This window comes from Carcharodon carcharias, chromosome 3 (genome assembly GCF_017639515.1).
Source record: "Carcharodon carcharias isolate sCarCar2 chromosome 3, sCarCar2.pri, whole genome shotgun sequence".
NCBI classification, from domain to species: Eukaryota; Metazoa; Chordata; class Chondrichthyes; order Lamniformes; family Lamnidae; genus Carcharodon; species Carcharodon carcharias.
The window spans coordinates 2,457,260-2,476,368 of NC_054469.1; the positions used below are offsets into that span (position 1 = coordinate 2,457,260).

Below are 19,109 nucleotides of genomic sequence, written 5' to 3' on the forward strand. Positions count from 1 at the left end.
CCTTCTCAATTACTTGCTGTACCCACATACTAACTTTTTGTGACTCATGCATGAGAACACCTAGATCCCTCTGCACCTTGGAATTTTGCAGCCATTCTCCATTTAAGTAATACTCTGCTTTTTTAATTCTTCCTGCCAAAGTGAACGATTTCACATTTTCCCAGATTATACTCCATCTGTGAGACCTGCCCATTCACTCAACCTATCTATATCTGTCTGCAACCTCCTTATGCCCTTTATACAACCTACTTTCCAACCCATCTTTGTGTCATCTGCAAATTTAGCTACCATGTCTTCACTCCCCTCATCTAAGTCACTGATATAAATTGTAAAAAGTTGAGGCCCCAGCACAGACCCTGTGGGACTCCACTAGTCACATTCTGTCAATCAGACAAAGACCCATTTCTGCATACTCTGTTTTCTGCCGGCCAGCCAATCTTCTACCCAGGCTAATATGTTACCCCTACACCATGACCTTTTATTTTCCGTCATAATCTTTGATTTGACACCTTATCAAATGCCTTCTGGAAATCCAAGCACAGCATGTCTACAGGCTCCCCTTTATCCACAGCATGTGTTACTCCTTCAAAGAGCTGCAATAAATTCATTGAGAATGATTTCCCTTTCATAAAGCCACGCCGACTCTTCCCCATTACCTTGAATTTTTCTAAGTGCACCTGCTTAATGATCGATTCTAACACCTCCCCCATAACAGACATCAAGCTAATTGGCCTATAATTTCCTGTTTTCTGCCTCTGTCCTTCTTGAATAGAGGGGTTAAATTTGCTACTTTCCAGTTTGATGGAACCTTTCTAGAATCTAGGGAATTTTGGAAAATTAATATCAATTTTGGAAAATTAATATCAACCACATCTATTACCCCATTAGCCACCTCTTTTAAGACCCTAGGTTGAAGTCCATCAGGACCCGGAGACTTGCCAGCCGGCAGCTCCATCAGTTTGCTCAGTACTGCTTTCCTAGTGATTGTAATTTCACCAAGTTCCCCTCTCCCCTCCACCTCCTGATTTACAGCGATTACTGGAATGTTTTTTGTACCCTCTATAGTGAAGACAGAAGCAAAATTGCATCTTTAGTTTTCCCATTTGTTGTGCCTTAATCATAATTTCTGACTGTTAATCCACTATCTTCCACCTTTTGATTGTTTTTGAACTATTTGAACTACCTTGACATCCAACGTGGCAGTCTCAGTACAGTACTTTGGGACCTCTGCACTGCTGGAGGGTCAGTACTGAAGAAACACTGCACCGTTGGATGGTCAGTGTTGAGGGAGCACTGCGCTGTCAAAGGGTCAGTACTGAGGGGGTGCTGCACTATCGGAGGGTCAGTGCTGAGGGGGCACAGCACTGTTGGGAGGGGGTCAGTACTGAGGGAGTGCTGCACTTTTGGAGGGTCAGTACTGAGGAGGCGCAACACTGTTGGGAGGGGATCAGTACTGAGGGAGTGCTGCACTTTCAGAGGGTCAGTTCTGAGGCAGCGCTGCACTGTTGGAGGGTCAGTACTGAGGGGGCGCAGCACTGTTGGAGGGTCAGTAATGAGGGAGCGTTGCACTATTGAAGGGTCAGTACTAAGGGAGCGCTGCAATGTCAGAGGGTCAGTATTGAGGGGAGCACTAGACTGTTGGGAGTGTCAGTGCTGAGGGAGCACTGCCCTGTCACAGGGTCAGTACTAAGGGACTGCAACACTAAGAGGGTCAGTACTGAGGGACTGTTGCACTGTCAGTGTGTCAGTATCAAGCGCTGCATTGTTGGTAGAGCAGTACATGGTGAGTGCTCCACTGTTGGAGGGCCTGTGCTAAGAGTGCTGCTTTATTGGTGCAGTCATACTGTTATTAGTGCTGTACTGTTGGCGGTGCTGCCTATCGGATGAGATGTCAAACTGAGGCCACGAATGCCCTTCTAGGTTGTAAATCATTCTTGTACTTTCACAGGCTTCTCCAGGTATCATTGTTAACCCTTTCGCTGCTGGGTTGGGTAGAAAGAACAGTATGGAGAGTATCTCATCCATCGATCGAGATATGAGCCCTGAAGAGCTGGAAATCTTGCAGAAGGTAAGATATTGACAACCTGGTTTCAGGAACTTTTGATGCTCAGAGCAGACAACTTTGGAGACATTTCTATCCCAGCAGAAGTTAGAATTCACAATTCACTGTTCAGTCACTAGGTAGTACAAAACTTGTATCTTGCTGAACAGAGACATGTTGTTGAAGGTTTTTGCCTTGCACTCATCAGGACAAATGCAAAAATGCCAAATTTCACATGATCACAACAGTTTACACCACAGGAGAAAAGGGTGCTGATTGGTTGGCAAGTCAACTCTGATTGGCCAAGGCTTTGTCATGGAGAAAACAGAGTTCTCCTAGGTCCAGAGTAATTCAAAAAAGGTGCAAGGCTTGAACATATTTCTTTTGTTGGCAGAGAGTAGGTCTTGCTGCCTCTAGCCAGTGTAAATGAGCCATGTTAAGAGCGAGGCTGATTATCTTAAATTAATTGTTAGTGTAGCTGTTAGCACACTCAGGATTGTTCAGCAAGTGCCGCCCAGTCACAGAATCACATTGAACAGGAGAGGTTTTGTTTTGGGTTTCGCAATCCAACCAGCGCTGCAATTCATACACAAGGCTGCTCAGTTGTGTGGTGGACAGAAATTCCTTTTGGACTGACGGCAGCGTCCTGCTAATGGAATATGTCATTTATGTAGCCACTGCCTCGCAGCAGCATGAAATGTTTTGCTTATAGTGTTGTTCACATTTTTGAGGTGCTTCTCCTTTCCAAGGTGATTTGAGGTATGCTGGGTATTTTTCAGGTCCAAAGGTGTTGGCTGTCATTAAACTATTAATGTATATAATATTTTGGAAAATATTTTTCTTTTAAAATAGAGGTTTAGTCTGCAGGTGTGTCTTAATTGAATTAGAGACAGCTAGTCTGGGTGCTTTGATATGCACTAGTTTGAGATGTAAACAGAGAGGTAGAGTGCATTTGTATTTTTTGAATAGAGCATTCAAGAAGTGAGGTGAAAATTTGATGCCTTTCTAACAGCTACCAAGCGATATGTTTATATTACTAATAAAATTAGTACTATGAAAGGGGTTTCACTGTTAAAAGGTGAATTCAGAGAGGCTGGTGAGACAATAAGAATTTGAATTCAATCAGTGGTGGTAGGTATAATTTCAGTAGTTTTCGTTTGTGTGCAGAGCAGAGGCAATGTGAGATCAAAAGGCAGCTGTAAGCCCCCAACCGGCTCCACAGTGCGAGGAACCTCATTTTGAATTTGTAAGGTGAAAATGCTTTGCCTGGTGTTTGATTAAGTCTGTGGACTGCTGTTGCTTTAATGGAGATTAGTTTGGGAATTTGTTAAAAGTTATGATAGTAGTAATTTGTAGCCATGTGTATATACTTAACCTGTGTAAATTAATAAAATGTTTCAATTAGTTACATGTAAAACGTCGAGAACTGATGTTCTGATTCCTGAATCTAGAGTCACAGCTCAAACATAACACTTAAAATTATAGGTTACGGCAGTTGTTTAAAGTTTCTCTGGGGATTTTAAATAACTTCTTTACCTACTGCATCGGTCATAACATTGGCCTTTGACCCATTTGTGAGTGCCGGGGCTATGCCAGGTATGTAGGGCATAGGTTTCAATGATTGGCCGATCAAATCAAACACCATGTTCATTCGGTTGTTTGTAATAGACAGAGTACAGACTGTACTCACCCAGCTGCACGTGCAAAGGGTCAGTACTGTCGGCCATTACGGAGGGAGTGCTGCACTGCCGGAGGGTCAGTACGGAGGGAATGCTACACTGTCAGAGGGTCAGTACGGAGGGAATGCTACACTGTCAGAGGGTCAGTACGGAGGGAGTGCTGCACTGTCAGAGGGTCAGTACTGAGGGAGTGCTGCACTGCCGGAGGGTCAGTACCGAGGGAGTGCTGCACTGTCAGAGGGTCAGTACTGAGGGAGCACTGCACTGTCAGAGGGTCAGTACTGAGGGAGCGCTGCACTGTCAGAGGGTCAGTACTGAGGGAGCGCTGCACTGTCAGAGGGTCAGTACTGAGGGAGCACTGCACTGTCAGAGCGTCAGTACTGAGGGAGTGCTGCACTGCCGGAGGGTCAGCGCTGAGGAAGTGCTGCACTGTCAGAGGGTCAGCACTGAGGGAGTGCTGCACTGTTGGAGGGTCAGTACTGAGGGAGTGCTGCACTGTCAGAGGGTCAGCACTGAGGGAGTGCTGCACTTTTGGAGAGTCAGTACTGAGGGAGCACTGCACTGTCAGAGGGTCAGTACTGAGGGAGTGCTGCACTACCAGAGGGTCAGTACTGAGGGAATGCTGCACTGTCAGAGGGTCAGTACTGAGGGAGCACTGCACTGTCAGAGGGTCAGTACTGAGGGAGCACTGCACTGTCAGAGGGTCAGTACTGAGGGAGTGCTGCACTGTCAGAGGGTCAGTACTGAGGGAGTGCTGCACTGTCAGAGGGTCAGTACTGAGGGAGCGCTGCACTGTCAGAGGGTCAGTACTGAGGGAGTGCTGCACTACCAGAGGGTCAGTACTGAGGGGTGCTGCACTGTCAGAGGGTCAGCACTGAGGGAGTGCTGCACTTTTGGAGAGTTAGTACTGAGGGAGCACTGCACTGTCAGAGGGTCAGTACTGAGGGAGTGCTGCACTACCAGAGGGTCAGTACTGAGGGAGTGCTGCACTACCAGAGGGTCAGTACTGAGGGAGTGCTGCACTACCAGAGGGTCAGTACTGAGGGAGTGCTGCACTACCAGAGGGTCAGTACTGAGGGAGTGCTGCACTACCAGAGGGTCAGTACTGAGGGGTGCTGCATTGTTGGAGGATCAGTACTGAGGAAGCACTGTACTGTTGGTGGGCCAGTACTGAAAACTAAATGCCTGCTCTTAGATGTGATTTTGCAATTGGGCAGACTTAACTGAGCTATCCTGAGTGTGCAAAAACCTCCATTACCATTTTAGAAAATCAATTAAGCTCATAGCATGACTCATTTACATTTGCTCAAAGTGACATGTATTCGTAAGCATGGACTCAAACTCTGGAAACTATGGGAGTGTGTTCAAGCCTTGCACATTTTTTGAATTGCTTGGAAGCCTGGGAAGCCTGTAGTTCCCCGTTGCTTGCTCCATGGCAATGCCTTGGCCAATCAGAGTTGATTTGCCAACCCATCAGCACCCTTTTCTCCTGTAGTATAACTTGTTGTGATCGTTTGAAACTTGGAATTCTTGTTTTTGCCCAGACGAAAAGCTTCAACAACATATCTCTTTCCCGCGTGATTCAAGTTCTGTACTGCCAAGTGATTGTCAAATTTTGAGAATGTGACAAGCTGGGTGGATCAAGGGAAATTTGTGGATGTGTATTTGGGTTTGTAAAAGACATTTGATTAGGTTAGTACACAAAATAAGAGCTCATGTTGTTGGGAGTAATATATTAGCATGGATAGAGAATTGGCTAACTAACAGGAAACAGGATAAATGGGCCATTTTCAGTCAGGCAAACTGTAACAAATGGGGTGCTGCAGGGATCAATGCTGGGGCCTCAACTACTCGTTAGGATGTTGCCTGGTCTGGAGCATTTCAGCTATGAAGAGAGACTGGATAGGCTAGGCTTGTTTCTCTTAGAGCAGTGAAAGCTGAGGGGGGGGGACCTGATAGAGGTATAGAAAATTGTGAGGGGCATAGTTAGGGTAGATAGGAAGAAACTTTTCCCCTTAGTGGAGGTGTCAATAACCAGGGGGCATAGATTTAAGGTAAAGGGCAGGAGGTTTAGAGGGGATTTGAGGAAAGATTTTTTCACCCAGGGTGTGGTTGGAATCTGAAACACTGGCTGAGGGGGTGGCAGAGAGAGGAACCCTCACAATATTTAAGTATTTAGATGAGCACTTGAAACGCCGCAGCGTACAGGGCTACGAGGCCAAGTGCTGGAAAATGGGATTAGAATAGACAGGTGCTTGGTGACTGGCACAGATACGATGGGCCGAAGGGCCTGTTTCTGTGTTGTAGAACTCGATGACTCTCTATAATCTAAATTAATAATTTGGATGAAAAATCAGAGTGTATTGTAGCCAATTTTGCTGCTGATACAAAGATAGGTAGGAAAGCAAGTTGTGAGGACGACACTGCTAAGTTATATATAGACAGGTTGAGCGAGTGGGCATAAATTTGGCAGATGGAGTATAATGTGGGAAAATGTGAGAATAGAAGAGCAGAATATTTTTAAATAGAGAGAGCCTATGGAATGCTGTGGTACAGAGGGTTCTGGGTGTCCTGTTACATGAATGACTAAAAATTAGTATGCAGGTACAGCAAGTGATTAGGAAGGTGTTATGACCAGAATGGGAGGGGTGCGCAATTTTCCAGCATTTTCTGTTTTTGTTTCAGATTTCCAGTATCCGGAGTATTTTGCTTTTGACTCAATGCTTAATTTATTTTAAAACAAAATTTCATTTAACGAGTTGCAAGTACTGGTTAACATACAATTGGAATCGGCAAATATAACTATCTATCGCTTCCTAAAGAAATCCCCCAGCGCACGCACACAAACACACTAACAAAGAACAAACAGATAGAGTCTCTCTGCAGAGATAGGCTTTGGAGGATGAGCATTATAAAATAATGGATAAAGTCCGCAGAGCCTTGACGCTGTCAACCTGGAGTTCTCTCATTTAAAGACAGGCCGCTGATCCCGGTGGATGCCTGGAAGTTCCACCACTGGTCTTAGCTTTGCAGGTTCAAATGCAGACTGGTTACACTCAGATGAAGGTTCTCTGGTTACAGGTTGATAGCCACATACAATATCGGGCAAGGTAGAGAGAGGGAGTCAGTCAAGATAGCAGCCCTTTCTCAGCTTGCTCTCCAAAAAGACTGTCTTCAAAACCAGCAAGCTCATTTAAGTTTTTTTTCCTCTCTCCCATGTGATTGCCTTTTTGTCTCCCAGCTTTTCATTTATTAAAGAGCTTTGCAGTTCAACACAAACAAAAAACTCCTTCTTAAGCACCTTCTAGGTCAGGTGATTGCTGGGAAGAGGCCTGCTTGTTTATAGTTCCAAGGCAAACTTATGACCTTTTTAAAAAAAAAAATCCCAGGTTAGCATCCAGATGAGCAGATCATGCCAGGTCCGTCCACTTTGTAAAAGAAAACTTCAGTCTTGAGAGATATGATTTTAACAAAGGCAAATGGAATGTTGGCCTTTAATGCAATGGGAATGGAATATACAAGGAGGGAAGTCCTACGACAACTCTACAAGACATTGGTAAGACCACACCTGGTGTATGGTGTAAAAGTTTGGTCACCTTAGTTAAAGAGGAATAAACTTGCATTGGAGCCAGTTCAGAGAAGATTCACTAGGTTCTTGGGATGAAGGTGTTGGGGGTTGTTTTATGAAGAAAGGTTGAGCAGGTTGGGCCTATACTCGTTGGAGTTTAGAACAATGAGAGCTGATCTTATTGAAATATATCAGATTCTTGAGGGGGGGGGTGCTTGATAGGATTGATGCTGAAAGGATGTTTCATCTCATGGGGAAATCTAGAATCTTTATCCTTTATTTTAAGGAGCACAGTTTAAAAATAAGGGATCTCCCAATTAAAATCGAGATGAGGAATTTCTTCTCTCAAAAGGTCATTTGTCCTTGGAATTTTGTTCCCCAGAGAGCAGTGGAGGTTGGGTCATTGAATATATTCAAGGCTGAGTTGACAGGTTTTTGACAGATTTTTCAATGGCAGAGGGGGTACAGACAGCAAAGTCAGATCAGCCATGATCTTATTGAATGGAGCAGCAGGTGTGATGGGTCGAATGGCCTCCTATTTCTTATGATCTTATGTTCTGTGTGTCTCTCTCTCTCTCTGTCTCCTCTTTCTCCCATCTTTGCGGAGACATAGAAATAGGAGCAGGATTAGATCATTCAGCCCTTCGAGTCTGCCCCACCATTCAATATGATCGTGGCTGATCCTCTATCTCAACACCATACCCCTACTTGCTCCCTATACCCCTTTACACCTTTAGAGTCTAGAAATCTAGCTATTTCCTCCTTAAGTATATTCAGTGACTTGGCCTCCAGAGTCTTCTGTGGTTGAGAATTCTACAGGTTCACCACCTTCTGAGTGAAGAAGCTTCTCATTTCAGTCCTAAATGGCCTACCCCATATCCAGCAAACTTGGAAATATCACACTTGATTCCTGAATTAAATCATAGATATATATTGAGAATAGCTTGGGCCCAAGCGCTGATCCATGTGGTACCCCACTAGTCACTGCCTGACATGCCGAAAAAGACCCATTTATTCCTACTCTCTGCTTCCTGTAGGCTAACCAATTCTCAATCTGTGCCAGTATATTATCCCCAATCCCATGTGCTTTAATTTTGCACACTAACCTCTTATGTGGGACTTTACCAAAAGCTTTCTGAAAATCCAAATACACCACATCCACTGGTTCTCCCTTATCTATTCAGCTAGTTACGCTCTCAAAAAACTCCAGTAAGTTGTCAAACATGATTTCTCTTTCATAAATCCATGTTGACTTTGTCTAATCCCATTGATATTTTCTAAGTGTCCTGTTAGCACATGCTTTACAATAGACTCTAGCGCTTTCCTTACTACTGATGTTAATCTGTAGTTCCCTGTTTTCTCCTTCCTTTTTTTAAATAGTGGAGTTACATTTGTCACCCTCCAATCTACTGGGACTGTTCCAGAATCTACAGAATTTTGGAAGATGACAGCCAACGTATCCACTATTTCCATGGCCACCTCCTTTCGTACCTTGGGATGTAGATTCTCAGGCCCTGGGGATTTATTGGCTTTCAGTCCCATTAATTTCTCCAGCGTTCCTTCAATTCCTCCTTTGTGATGGCACAGCTGATGGTAAATGCTGAGTTGTTCCAATCCCAAAGGGAAACTTGAAACAACTGTCATAACTTGTTTTGAAATTTGTATAAATTTTATGATCTGTGTCTTGAATTCAGTAGTAATAAGATCACCAAGTTGCATGGTTTTTACAAAACTAGATTAAAAATTTATTAATAGAAAAAATGACTTTAAAATGCATACATAGATCTAAAAATTACTACTGTGATCATTTCTAAATCCCCTAATCATTCAAACTCCCAGTTACGCTTTAGTTAAGCCAAGTAGAGTTTAGTAAGACACACAGATTTCAAAAGAGCCAGGCAAAGAAACATGATACCCTGAACAACTTGACTTCCAAGTGAGTTTTCTTAACTTCAGTCCTTTGAAGACAGCAGCTTGAGGTGTTGATGCTGAAGGCCTTTTCACACATTTGTAAGGTCTTAAAAATGCCCTCCCTTACAAAAACCCCTGCTCCTTCTTTATACATTTCTTTCTCTTTGAATGCAAATACCCATTGTTTCACTATGTCTTTGTGCTTTATCTCCCTGATAAAACTCTCTCATAGCATTAAGTTTTAGAAGTAATCTTTGGGAAAAATAGACACACTGTTTCTAAACTTCATCTGGCAAAGTGACACATTTTACCCCTCCTTTGAAAACAATCTAGTCTGGCCTATTTCAAAATGCAAATGTTCCCTTGGCACCTATGTTTCTAAACTTCCCCATGTTTATCTAATTAACATTTCAAGCCTAACCCCTCTTCTTAGATCAAAGCACCCAGACTAGCTGCCTATAATTCAATTAAATCTCTCACACATACATATAGACACATCCCACTATTACTGTATTTTACGATAAGTTCCAATAACATTATTATATCTTCTTGACATCCTTCTCACTAGACCCTTGGTTCCCTACCATTCGTGGGAAGTTACTTGTGTCTTCCTCCGTGAAGACAGAACTAAAGTAGCTGTTTAATTGCTCTGCCATTTCCTTGTTCTCGATTAAAAATTCTCCCATTTCGGACTGTAAATGACCTTCGTTTGTCTTTACTAATCTTTCTCTTCTCACATATAGAAACTTTTACAGTCCGCTTTTATGTTCTTTGCAAGTTTACTCTCATACTCTATTTTTCTCCTCTTAATCAATCTCTTGATCCTCCTTTGCTGAATTCTAAACTGCTCCCAATCCTCAGACTTGCTACTTTTTCTAGAAACTTTGTATGACTCCTCTTTGGATCTAATACTATCCTTAATTTCTTTTGTTAGCCATGGTTGGGCCACTTTTCCTGTTGTGTTCTTGCACAAGAAAGGAATGTATAACTGTTGCAACGTATACATTTATTGCTTAAATATTTGCCATTGCCTATCCACGGTTATGCCTTTTAATTACATTCCCCAATATATTTTCGCCAATTCGCCTCTCGTACCTTCTTAGCTTCCTTTGTTTAGATTTAGGACTTTAGTTTCAGATCAGACTACTTCACTTTCCATCCTATTGAAGAATTCTATCATGTCATGGTCTCTGTTCCCTAAAGGACCCCTTTCAACAAGATTATTAACCCCTTCTCATTGCACAATACCAAATTTAGGATAGCCTGTTCCCCAGTTGGTGCCTCAATGTACTGGTCTAAAAAACTGGCTTGTCCAGTCTATATAGAAACATCCTAATCGACTCAATCTCTCAGCATATACCAGTCTCGCCATCCCAGGAATCAGTCGGGTAAACCTTCGCTGCACTCCCTCTATAGTAAGTACATCCTTCCTCAGATAAGGATACCAAAAGTGCACACAATATTCCAGGTGTGGTCTCACCAAGGCTCTGTATAATTGCAGCAAGACATCCCTGTTCCTGTACTCGAATCCTCTGGCTATGAAGGCCAACATACCATTTGCATTCTTTACCGCCTGCTGCACCTGCATGCTTACCTTCAGCGACTGGTGTACAAGGACACCCAGGTCTCGTTGCACATTCCTCCCTCTCAATTTATAGCCATTTAGATAATCTGCCTTCCTGTTTTTGCTACCAAAATGGATAACCTCACATTTATCCACATTATACTGCATCTGCCATGCATTTGCCCACCCACTCAGCTTGTCCAAATCACACTGAAGCATCTCTGCATCTTCCTCACAGCTCACCCTCCCACCCAGCTCTGTGTCATCTGCAAATTTGGAGACTTACACTTAATTCCCTCATCTAAGTATGTAGATTAAAGTCACCCATGATCACTGTAGCACCCTTGTTACATGCATCTCTAATTTCCTGTTTAATGTCATCCCCTTCCTTACCACTGCTGTTGGGAGTCCTCTAGACAACTCCCACTAATGTTTTCTGCTCCTTGTTGCTTCTTAGCTCCACCCAGACTGATTCCACATCTAGATTTTCTAAGCCAATATCCCCTCTCACTATCGCACTGATTTCATCCTTAACTAATAGCACCACCCCACCTCCTTTTCCTTTTTACCTGCCCTTCCTAAATATCAAGTTGGATATTCAGTTCTCAGCTTGGTCACTCTGCAGACATGTCTCTGGAATTGCAATCATATCGCACCCGTTTACATCTATTTGTGCTGTTAATTCGTCTACCTTATTGTGAATGCTCCATGCATTCAGATACAGGGCCTTTAGACTTGTCTTTTTAACAAACTGTCTGTTTGTCTTTCTCTCTTTCTATCTGTCTATACCTCTGCTCTTTCAAGGAAATTGAGATGGTTCGTGAGTCGTCACTGTGGGAGCAAGAGCAACTGGAGAAAGTGGTGAGAACTTTTCCCCAACAGTAGTTGATTTACATTTTGCTTAATAGCAAAGAATTTTCATTCTGTTGGTCATTCAGTTAATGTCAGTTTGTCACTGTTCTTGCATTCTGTATGGAGATGAAGATTCATTTTGGACTAATTTACGAGTGAGAGCTGTGGCTTGTTTTGAGTGGCTAGGGGGGGCTCCTGTGGTGTGGGTGGGGATTATATGATATGGATGGATGGAGACTCTGGGGGTGTGGGTGGGGATTATATGATATGGATGGATGGAGACTCTGGGGGTGTGGGTGGGGATTATATGATATGGATGGATGGAGACTCTGGGGGCGTGGGTGGGGATTATATGATATGGATGGATGGAGACTCTGGGGGTGTGGGTGGGGATTATATGATATGGATGGATGGAGACTCTGGGGGTGTGGGTGGGGATTATATGATATGGATGGATGGAGACTCTGGGGGTGTGGGTGGGGATTCTGTGATATGGATGGATGGAGACTCTGGGGGTGTGAGTGGGGATTATATGATATGGATGGATGGAGACTCTGGGGGTGTGGGTGGGGATTATATGATATGGATGGATGGAGACTCTGGGGGCGTGGGTGGGGATTATATGATATGGATGGATGGAGACTCTGGGGGCGTGGGTGGGGATTATATGATATGGATGGATGGAGACTCTGGGGGCGTGGGTGGGGATTATATGAAATGGATGGATGGAGACTCTGGGGGTGTGGGTGGGGATTATATGATATGGATGGATGGAGACTCTGGGGGCGTGGGTGGGGATTATATGATATGGATGGATGGAGACTCTGGGGGTGTGGGTGGGGATTCTGTGATATGGATGGATGGAGACTCTGGGGGTGTGGGTGGGGATTCTGTGATATGGATGGATGGAGACTCTGGGGGCGTGGGTGGGGATTCTGTGATTTGGATGGATGGAGACTCTGGGGGCGTGGGTGGGGATTCTGTGATATGGATGGATGGAGACTCTGGGGGTGTGAGTGGGGATTATATGATATGGATGGATGGAGACTCTGGGGATGTGGGTGGGGATTATATGATATGGATGGATGGAGACTATGGGGGCGTGGGTGGGGATTCTGTGATATGGATGGATGGAGACTCTGGGGGTGTGGGTGGGGATTATATGATATGGATGGATGGAGACTTTGGGGGTGTGGGTGGGGATTATATGATATGAATGGATGGAGACTCTGGGGGTGTGGGTGGGGATTCTGTGATATGGATGGTTGGAGACTCTGGGGGTGTGGGTGGGGATTCTGTGATATGGATGGATGGAGACTCTGGGGGTGTGGGTGGGGATTCTGTGATATGGATGGATGGAGACTCTGGGGGTGTGGGTGGGGATTATATGATATGGATCGATGGAGACTCCGGGGGTGTGGGTGGGGATTATATGATATGGATGGATGGAGACTCTGGGGGCGTGGGTGGGGATTATATGATATGGATGGATGGAGACTCTGGGGGTGTGGGTGGGGATTATATGAAATGGATGGATGGAGACTCTGGGGGTGTGGGTGGGGATTCTGTGATATGGATGGATGGAGACTCTGGGGGTGTGGGTGGGGATTATATGATATGGATGGATGGAGACTCCGGGGGTGTGGGTGGGGATTCTGTGATATGGATGGATGGAGACTCTGGGGGTGTGGGTGGGGATTCTGTGATATGGATGGATGAAGACTCTGGGGGTGTGGGTGGGGATTATATGATATGGATGGATGGAGACTCTGGGGGTGTGGGTGGGGATTATATGATATGGATGGATGGAGACTCTGGGGGTGTGGGTGGGGATTATATGATATGGATGGATGGAGACTCTGGGGGTGTGGGTGGGGATTCTGTGATATGGATGGATGGAGACTCTGGGGGTGTGGGTGGGGATTCTGTGATATGGATGGATGGAGACTCTGGGGGTGTGGGTGGGGATTATATGATATGGATGGATGGAGACTCTGGGGGTGTGGGTGGGGATTATATGATATGGATGGATGGAGACTCTGGGGGTGTGGGTGGGGATTATATGATATGGATGGATGGAGACTCTGGGGGTGTGGGTGGGGATTATATGATATGGATGGATGGAGACTCTGGGGGCGTGGGTGGGGATTCTGTGATATGGATGGATGGAGACTCTGGGGGCGTGGGTGGGGATTCTGTGATATGGATGGATGGAGACTCTGGGGGTGTGGGTGGGGATTCTGTGATATGGATGGATGGAGACTCTGGGGGTGTGGGTGGGGATTATATGATATGGATGGATGGAGACTCTGGGGGTGTGGGTGGGGATTCTGTGATATGGATGGGTGGAGACTCTGGGGGTGTGGGTGGGGATTCTGTGATATGGATGGATGGAGACTCTGGGGGTGTGGGTGGGGATTATATGATATGGATGGATGGAGACTCTGGGGGTGTGGGTGGGGATTATATGATATGGATAGATGGAGACTCTGGGGGTGTGGGTGGGGATTATATGATATGGATGGATGGAGACTCTGGGGGTGTGAGTGGGGATTATATGAAATGGATGGATGGAGACTCTGGGGGCGTGGGTGGGGATTCTGTGATATGGATGGATGGAGACTCTGGGGGCGTGGGTGGGGATTCTGTGATATGGATGGATGGAGACTTTGGGGGTGTGGGTGGGGATTCTGTGATATGGATGGATGGAGACTCTGGGGGTGTGGGTGGGGATTATATGATATGGATGGATGGAGACTCTGGGGGTGTGGGTGGGGATTATATGATATGGATGGATGGAGACTCTGGGGGCGTGGGTGGGGATTCTGTGATATGGATGGATGGAGACTCTGGGGGCGTGGGTGGGGATTCTGTGATATGGATGGATGGAGACTCTGGGGGTGTGGGTGGGGATTCTGTGATATGGATGGATGGAGACTCTGGGGGCGTGGGTGGGGATTCTGTGATATGGATGGATGGAGACTCTGGGGGTGTGGGTGGGGATTCTGTGATATGGATGGATGGAGACTCTGGGGGTGTGGGTGGGGATTATATGATATGGATGGATGGAGACTCGGGGGTGTGGGTGGGGATTCTGTGATATGGATGGATGGAGACTCTGGGGGTGTGGGTGGGGATTCTGTGATATGGATGGATGGAGACTCTGGGGGTGTGGGTGGGGATTATATGATATGGATGGATGGAGACTCTGGGGGTGTGGGTGGGGATTATATGATATGGATGGATGGAGACTCTGGGGGTGTGGGTGGGGATTATATGATATGGATGGATGGAGACTCTGGGGGTGTGAGTGGGGATTATATGATATGGATGGATGGAGACTCTGGGGGCGTGGGTGGGGATTCTGTGATATGGATGGATGGAGACTCTGGGGGTGTGGGTGGGGATTCTGTGATATGGATGGATGGAGACTCTGGGGGTGTGGGTGGGGATTATATGATATGGATGGATGGAGGCTCTGGGGGTGTGGGTGGGGATTATATGATATGGATGGATGGAGACTCTGGGGGTGTGGGTGGGGATTATATGATATGGATGGATGGAGACTCCGGGGGTGTGGGTGGGGATTATATGATATGGATGGATGGAGACTCTGGGGGTGTGGGTGGGGATTATATGATATGGATGGATGGAGACTCTGTGGGTGTGGGTGGGGATTCTGTGATATGGATGGATGGAGACTCTGGGGGTGTGGGTGGGGATTCTGTGATATGGATGGATGGAGACTCTGGGGGCGTGGGTGGGGATTATATGATATGGATGGATGGAGACTCTGGGGGTGTGGGTGGGGATTCTGTGATATGGATGGATGGAGACTCTGGGGGTGTGGGTGGGGATTATATGATATGGATGGATGGAGACTCTGGGGGCGTGGGTGGGGATTATATGATATGGATGGATGGAGACTCTGGGGGTGTGGGTGGGGATTCTGTGATATGGATGGATGGAGACTCTGGGGGTGTGGGTGGGGATTATATGAAATGGATGGATGGAGACTCTGGGGGCGTGGGTGGGGATTCTGTGATATGGATGGATGGAGACTCTGGGGGTGTGGGTGGGGATTCTGTGATATGGATGGATGGAGACTCTGGGGTTGTGGGTGGGGATTATATGATATAGATGGGTGGAGACTCTGGGGGTGTGGGTGGGGATTCTGTGATATGGATGGATGGAGACTCTGGGGGTGTGGGTGGGGATTATATGATATGGATGGGTGGAGACTGTGGGGGTGTGGGTGGGGATTCTGTGATATGGATGGATGGAGACTCTGGGGGTGTGGGTGGGGATTATATGATATGGATGGATGGAGACTCTGGGGGTGTGGGTGGGGATTATATGATATGGATGGATGGAGACTCTGGGGGTGTGGGTGGGGATTATATGATATGGATGGATGGAGACTCTGGGGGTGTGGGTGGGGATTCTGTGATATGGATGGATGGAGACTCTGGGGGTGTGGGTGGGGATTCTGTGATATGGATGGATGGAGACTCTGGGGGTGTGGGTGGGGATTATATGATATGGATGGATGGAGACTCTGGGGGCGTGGGTGGGGATTCTGTGATATGGATGGATGGAGACTCTGGGGGCGTGGGTGGGGATTATATGATATGGATGGATGGAGACTCTGGGGGTGTGGGTGGGGATTCTGTGATATGGATGGGTGGTGACTCTGGGGGTGTGGGTGGGGATTATATGATATGGATGGATGGAGACTCTGGGGGTGTGGGTGGGGATTCTGTGATATGGATGGATGGAGACTCTGGGGGCGTGGGTGGGGATTCTGTGATATGGATGGATGGAGACTCTGGGGGCGTGGGTGGGGATTATATGATATGGATGGATGTAGACTCTGGGGGTGTGGGTGGGGATTCTGTGATATGGATGGGTGGAGACTCTGGGGGTGTGGGTGGGGATTCTGTGATATGGATGGATGGAGACTCTGGGGGCGTGGGTGGGGATTATATGATATGGATGGATGGAAACTCCGGGGGTGTGGGTGGGGATTCTGTGATATGGATGGATGGAGACTCTGGGGGTGTGGGTGGGGATTATATGATATGGATGGATGGAGACTCTGGGGGCGTGGGTGGTGATTCTGTGATATGGATGGATGGAGACTCTGGGGGCGTGGGTGGGGATTCTGTGATATGGATGGATGGAGACTCTGGGGGTGTGTGTGGGGATTCTGTGATATGGATGGATGGAGACTCTGGGGGTGTGGGTGGGGATTCTGTGATATGGATGGATGGAGACTCTGGGGGTGTGGGTGGGGATTATATGATATGGATGGATGGAGACTCTGGGGGCGTGGGTGGGGATTCTGTGATATGGATGGATGGAGACTCTGGGGGCGTGGGTGGGGATTCTGTGATATGGATGGATGGAGACTCTGGGGGTGTGGGTGGGGATTCTGTGATATGGATGGATGGAGACTCTGGGGGCGTGGGTGGGGATTATATGATATGGATGGATGGAGACTCCGGGGGTGTGGGTGGGGATTCTGTGATATGGATGGATGGAGACTCTGGGGGTGTGGGTGGGGATTATATGATATGGATGGATGGAGACTCTGGGGGTGTGGGTGGGGATTCTGTGATATGGATGGATGGAGACTCTGGGGGCGTGGGTGGGGATTCTGTGATATGGATGGATGGAGACTCTGGGGGCGTGGGTGGGGATTCTGTGATATGGATGGATGGAGACTCTGGGGTTGTGGGTGGGGATTCTGTGATATGGATGGATGGAGACTCTGGGGGCGCGGGTGGGGATTCTGTGATATGGATGGATGGAGACTCTGGGGGTGTGGGTGGGGATTCTGTGATATGGATGGATGGAGACTCTGGGGGTGGGGGTGGGGATTATATGATATGGATGGATGGAGACTCTGGGGGCGTGGGTGGGGATTCTGTGATATGGATGGATGGAGACTCTGGGGTTGTGGGTGGGGATTCTGTGATATGGATACATGGGGCTCGGTTTTTATTGTATTCATTCACGGGATGTGGGTTTTGCTGGGTGGGCCAGTGTTTATTGTCCATCGCTAGTTGCCCTTGAGAAGGTGGTGGTGAGCTGGCTCCTTGAACTGCTGCGGTCCATGTGGTGTAGGTACACCCACAGTGCTGTTAGGAAGGGAGTTCTAGGATTTTGACTCAGTGACAGTGAAGGAACAGTGATATATTTCCAAGGCAGGACAAAAGAGCTGAACTCCCGAGTTGAGGTGAGAGTGACTGCCCTTGATATCAGGACAGCGTTTGACTGAGCATCATGGAGCCCCAGCAAAACTGGAGTCAATGGGATTCGGTGAAAACCCTCTGCTGGTTGGAGTCAAAATTAGCACAAAGGAAGATGGTTGTGGATGTTGCAGGTCAGTCATCTCAGCTCCAGGACATCACTGCAGGAGTTCCTCAGGGTAGTGTCCTTGGCCCAACCATCTTCAGCTGCTTTATCAATGACCTACCTTCACTATAGGGTCAGAAGTGGGGATGTTCACTGATGATTGCACGATGTTCAGCACCATTCGCAACTCCTCAGATACTGAAGCAGTCCATGTCCAAATGCAGCAAGACCTGGACAATATCCAGGTTTGGCTGACAAGTGGCAAGTAACATTCGTGCCACACAAGTGTCAAATAATGACCATCAGCAACAAGGGAGACCATCACCCCTGGATGTTCAATGGCATTACCATCACTGAACCCCTCACTATCATCCTGGGGGTTACCATTGACCAGAAACTGAACTGGCTAACTATATAAATACTGTGGCTACAAGAGCAGGTCAGAGGCTGGGAATCCTGTGACCAGTAACTCACCTCCTGACTCCCCAAAGCCTGTCCACCATCTACAAGGCTCAAGTCAGGAGTGTGATGGAATACTCTCCACTTGCCTGCATGAGTGCAGTTCCCAAAACACTCAGAAGCTTGTCACCGTCCAGAGCAAAGCAGCCCGCTTGATTGGCATCACATCCACAAACATTCACTCCTTCCACCACCAATGCATGATAGCAGCAGTGTGTACCATCTACAAGATGCACCGCAAGAGTTTCCTTCGACAGCATCTTCTAAATCCATGGCCACTACCATCTAGAAGGACAAGGGCAGCAGATAGATGGGAACACCACCACCTGGAAGTTCTTGTTTGAACCAAGGCTGTAATGAGGTCAGGAGCTGGGTGACCCTGGCAGAACCCAAACTGAGCATCATTGAGCAGGTTTTTGCTAAGCAAGTGCTGCTTGATAGCACAGTTGATGACTCCTTTCATTACGTTGCTCCTGATCGAAAGCAGACTGATGGGGTGGTAATTAACCGGGTTGGATTTGTCCTGCTTTTTGTGTACAGGACATACCTGGACAGTATAAATAGGAGTGACCACCACACAGTGCCGCTTCCACATTGAGGATACCCGCCATTGTGTTGTGTGGCACTATCATCATGCTAAATGGCATAGATTTTGAATAGATCTATTAAGATTGG

General features: G+C 46.8%; 1 protein-coding gene across 14 annotated transcripts in view; it reads left to right on the forward strand.

Annotated features, from left to right (window-relative positions):
* Positions 1-19,109, forward strand: part of scrib (scribble planar cell polarity protein) — a 482,984-nt gene that overhangs the window by 318,623 nt on the left and 145,252 nt on the right. For 11 of the 14 annotated variants that reach the window (XM_041183767.1, XM_041183772.1, XM_041183773.1 and 8 more), the window contains 2 exons: positions 1,949-2,068; positions 11,568-11,624. In XM_041183767.1, the coding sequence (XP_041039701.1) occupies positions 1,949-2,068; positions 11,568-11,624 (177 nt within the window). The remainder of the gene's footprint in view (positions 1-1,948; positions 2,069-11,567; positions 11,625-19,109) is intronic. The other 3 variants (XM_041183770.1, XM_041183774.1, XM_041183779.1) reach the window with 1 other exon arrangement.